Here is a 4,111-nt window from a genome sequence, read left to right as displayed (position 1 = left end):
ACCATAAAAAAGAAGTGCTTCACAGGCAAAGCATTATATGAATCTCAAAAGCCTTTAAAGAATGAGTACTTTTTTGCCAGGAAAAAAGGAAAAGATAGGTCACTTAAAACAGGAGAAAATACCATTGAACTTATGCAAATGTAGAGAACATAGATTATGTAAGGAACTCTTCTTAACCCATTGGGGTAAGAGTTCAGGATATGTGAAGGAGAGTAGCAGAAATGTCTGGAAAGTCAGACTGGAGATAAACTATGAAGAATCCTAAATACCATGCTGAGGGATTTGGTCATTAATCTCCAGGTAAAAGCAAAGCATCATAAGTTTTTAAACAAGAAGAACATGCAAAATACTCTTGAGAGCCAAGACTCATTTAGAAGGAATTTTTGTGAGGAATATGTCTTTCTTCTTTCTTTCTTTCTTTTTTTTTTTTTTTACAGTTTTTGGCGGGGAGCAGGTTTGAACCCGCCACTCCCAGCATATGGGGCCACACCCTACTCCTTATGCCACAGGCGCCACCCTGGAATATGTCTTAATATTTGATTTTTCTCCTTGTGGGCACCAGAACCTGTAATAATCAGGTAGAAATCTCCCTTTCCACTACTTAACATACCAGAAGGAGCTTTGTAAAAAACAGATAGCTTCATTGACAGTGACTCAAAGCATTTTTTAAAACAGTACTTCTCAAACGTGGATACTCAGTGGAATCATCAGAGCTTTAAACATTGCCACTGGCTGGGTCTCACCTGTGGAGGTTCAACTTCAACTGGTCTAGGGCTCAGTCTGGGCATTGGCAGATATCAAAGCTTGCCAGGTGATTATAATAACTATACATTCAACTTCGAGAATGACTACACTAAACCAACAACATCTTGTTTCTGCAATTCTAGAAATTCTTTTCCCAAATTTTAACTCTTCTGAAATTTAGATGCCTCTTACAACCTGTGTGTATGTCTAATTAGAGGCCCGTTTTCTTCCTCATTCCCAAAATACTCGTACTACGTTTATGATACATCTTATAATCAGGGGTGTCTTAGAAAGAAGGAGTCTTTATTTTATATAAAATAAAATATACTTAAGAACAGTGAACTCTAAAAGAATGTATAGCAGCTGGTGAGAACGCTGACCTAGTGTGGCTGATTTGTTTTCTGTTTCTTTGTTATTCAAGGCCCCATCCTCTTCTCATGGTGAACTAGCCTCTGAGCTATTTTGCCTTAGAATATCTGCCTCTACGATTAGGCCACTTGTTCTTACATTGCTCGGTATGCAATCGCTAATCTTTGAGTCTTTACTCAATTCCTCCTTCCACCCCCGTAAGGTTTTTTATTTCTTCCATTATGTTCTAAAAATGCTGGTTCTGGGGTTACAAACTTTCAGCTCTAACCTTAAGACACTTTGTTTCCCTGGTTGTCATTTCCTTTGCGGTTTCATTCTGGTGGCAATGATAGGTGTAAAATCTTTACGGCAAAAGATATGCTTTCCAATTTGGAGACATTGCCAAAACCGATGTCCCATTCTTGGGCTACTTCTATTCTCTCTCTCCCCCTCCTCCCCCTTCTGTACCCACCTTCACTTTCTCCTTCCATCTCTTTCTCTCTCTCTCATTCCTCACTGCCCTCTGCACGCACCAACCAAAAACCCACCCAAATCTCAGGAATAACTCAGAGGTTTACTGTGGGAGATGAAATGAAGGAGAAACTGAAGGTGCACTTTTTTCAAAGTGAGAACTCTACGAATCATAAGAACCCTAGGAATGTGTAATGCCACCGGGAAAACAGGGAAAGAGGTCAGAGAAATATTCAGAGATGCTGAAATATTAGGGTTAGTGATTGCATGAATTTGTAGTTATTTTTATGTATTTGTTTGTTTCTTGGTTTATTTTCACTGTCACCCCCACTGTAACAAAAGCTTCATGGACCCATGCTCACTATTACATCCCTGCTGTGTACCTCAGTGTCTTGCGCACAGTAGGCATTTTTATTTTCCAAATAACTGACTTATTCACTTAGTGAAGGGGAATAAATTGTCAGGTGTAAATTTTTTATCGTGACCCTAAATTCTTATCCGTATATAAGTGACAAACATTAATAATCAATGATTAACTGAGCGATCTTGCAGAAAAAGTTACTTTCAAAAAAGTTCTAGATATTTTAGTTTGTGGCAACGTTGATATTAGTCAATAACATGACATAGCTGCAGAAATGACATTAGGTTATACTTCTAGAACTCCCTGTTTATTTCCAAGGAGACAGTGATTTCATTGTTCTGCAGTGACGTTTACTACCTGATATGAAACCCTTAATCTAAGAGCAGCACCAGCAAATGAGTGTATTCCAAAGTTGGCAACCAAAACAGAGGCCATTTAGCTCAATTGCTTCGAAAGGGATAAACAAAGACAAAAGGATAATACTGAGGGTCTGTAGCAGGGTTGAAAGAGACTAGACAGTAGGTCTCTAAGTCCATGCCCTTGGGCAAGTCAGTTCTCCTTTGGCACCACTTACTTATTCTATAAAGAAAGGGGTAAGTTTCTATTTTCTCCAAGCTTTCTAAGGATTCTTCTGAATACAATCTATAACCACGTATAAGAATTTAAAATTTTCACTATTATATTTGAACATGAGAATTGATCCTCAAATAGTAAAGAGCTGTGTACACATAAGGCAATACATTAGTTTTGTTTTTACAAGTGAGAATTAGTTATAACAGGTAGGATTTATAAAAAAGAGATTATAGATCATTCTTTGGAGTAATTTTTTTTTAACCATTACAGTAGAGCAATGAGAAAAAGACTTATTATACAAAGCAGTGATGTTTTCATCACTGTCAAGGATAGCGTGTAGGGAAAGCGTTTGTCAGCTTAGAGGCTGAACTTCATAGTACCTTCCAGTTCTAGGATTTTCAGCTTCTCTCTTAGTTTATTCCAAGCCATGTCCTCATACAAGCTTCTAGGCCAGTGTTTTGAATTGAATAAATGACTGTCTGTTATCCTGACATGCGGGGGGTTGGGGGGAGAAGCATGTAGCATCCAAACTTCTTCTCTTTGATTCGCTGTATCACGTTCAGCAGGTCCAAGGTCAGTTGCCGCCATTAATGATTCCCGTATTCCCTCCTGATCAACGGACGCTGGCTGCGGCTGCCCAGCAGGGATTCCTCCTTCCTCCAGGCTTCAGCTATAAGGCTGGATGTAGTAAGTACCACTGATTTTTCATCTGGGAGTGGGTGGAGGGCACAGCGTTAAATCAGGCAGTTTAATATTACTGCCACACCAAGAAATGAGATCACCCATCTAGCATTTTTATTTCAAAGAGGAAACACGAAGAAGATGTGGAAAAGTGTTCGTGTTGGTGTTTAAAAGGCCTTAGATTATTTCTATGCTTCTGAAGCCAGTATTTGCTCTTTATAATTCAGTTTCATAACATCTATTTCCAGTATATTCTTAAAATATGAATGTAATTTGGGGGTTCATTTTATGCTTTGTGTAGATGACATAGGAATATCCTCTTAACTAGCTTTCCATGGCCCGATAGGATAAATCCAAATTTCCTAATGCAAAGAGGTTGGCCGTCTGCTACTGGTCTCCACCCTAAATTTATAGCCTAATTTCTTGCTAGTCTTTTTAGTTCTTAGACTAAAAAATTCTCTTTTATCACTGCGGCCTTGTATCTCAGAGTTCCCTCTCCTTGGGATTGTGAATCTCTTCCACGTCCATTCAAGGAGCCCTGGCTTGGCCCAGGTCAGGTTCTTTTCTCCTGCTTCCTGTGGATCCTGAATGTTTTCTTGTTCACTTTAATTGGAAGCTTTGTGAGAGCAGTTGCGGTTCTATTTTATCATTACTGTAGCTGAACTTTTAGTATATCATTCAACATTTTTGAATGAACAAACACTCATTACAAGCAATACAGAGGACATGTTTTGCACTAAGTGGTAAGTTACACCAAGATAAGTGTTTATGTTGTTTTACTAGTTTTAGGCACCTGTGATTTTATGCCTTTTTTTCTCTCTCTCTCTTTTTTTATTTTTTGAAGTTTTTGGCTGGGGTTGGGTTTGAACCCGCCACCTCCAGCATATGAGGCTGGCACCCTACTCCTTTGAGGCACAGGCACCACCCAACAAA

The 4,111-nt window shown here is 38.9% G+C and overlaps 1 protein-coding gene across 15 annotated transcripts in view; it reads left to right on the top strand.

The window, feature by feature from the left end:
• The window catches only part of SOX5 (SRY-box 5), a 1,023,582-nt gene that overhangs the window by 879,754 nt on the left and 139,717 nt on the right, over nucleotides 1–4,111 (top strand). For 9 of the 15 annotated variants that reach the window (XM_023514671.1, XM_023514665.1, XM_023514667.1 and 6 more), the window contains one exon: nucleotides 3,061–3,184. In XM_023514671.1, coding sequence (XP_023370439.1) covers nucleotides 3,061–3,184 — 124 coding nt within the window. The remainder of the gene's footprint in view (nucleotides 1–3,060; nucleotides 3,185–4,111) is intronic. The other 6 variants (XM_003792460.3, XM_003792461.3, XM_012806794.2 and 3 more) reach the window with 1 other exon arrangement.

Source organism: Otolemur garnettii, unplaced genomic scaffold, assembly GCF_000181295.1.
Source record: "Otolemur garnettii isolate 467f Iridium unplaced genomic scaffold, OtoGar3 scaffold00057, whole genome shotgun sequence".
In the NCBI taxonomy this organism is placed as follows: Eukaryota; Metazoa; Chordata; class Mammalia; order Primates; family Galagidae; genus Otolemur; species Otolemur garnettii.
Note: the sequence above shows the minus strand (reverse complement) of the source record. Positions and strands in the feature narration are given on the sequence as shown.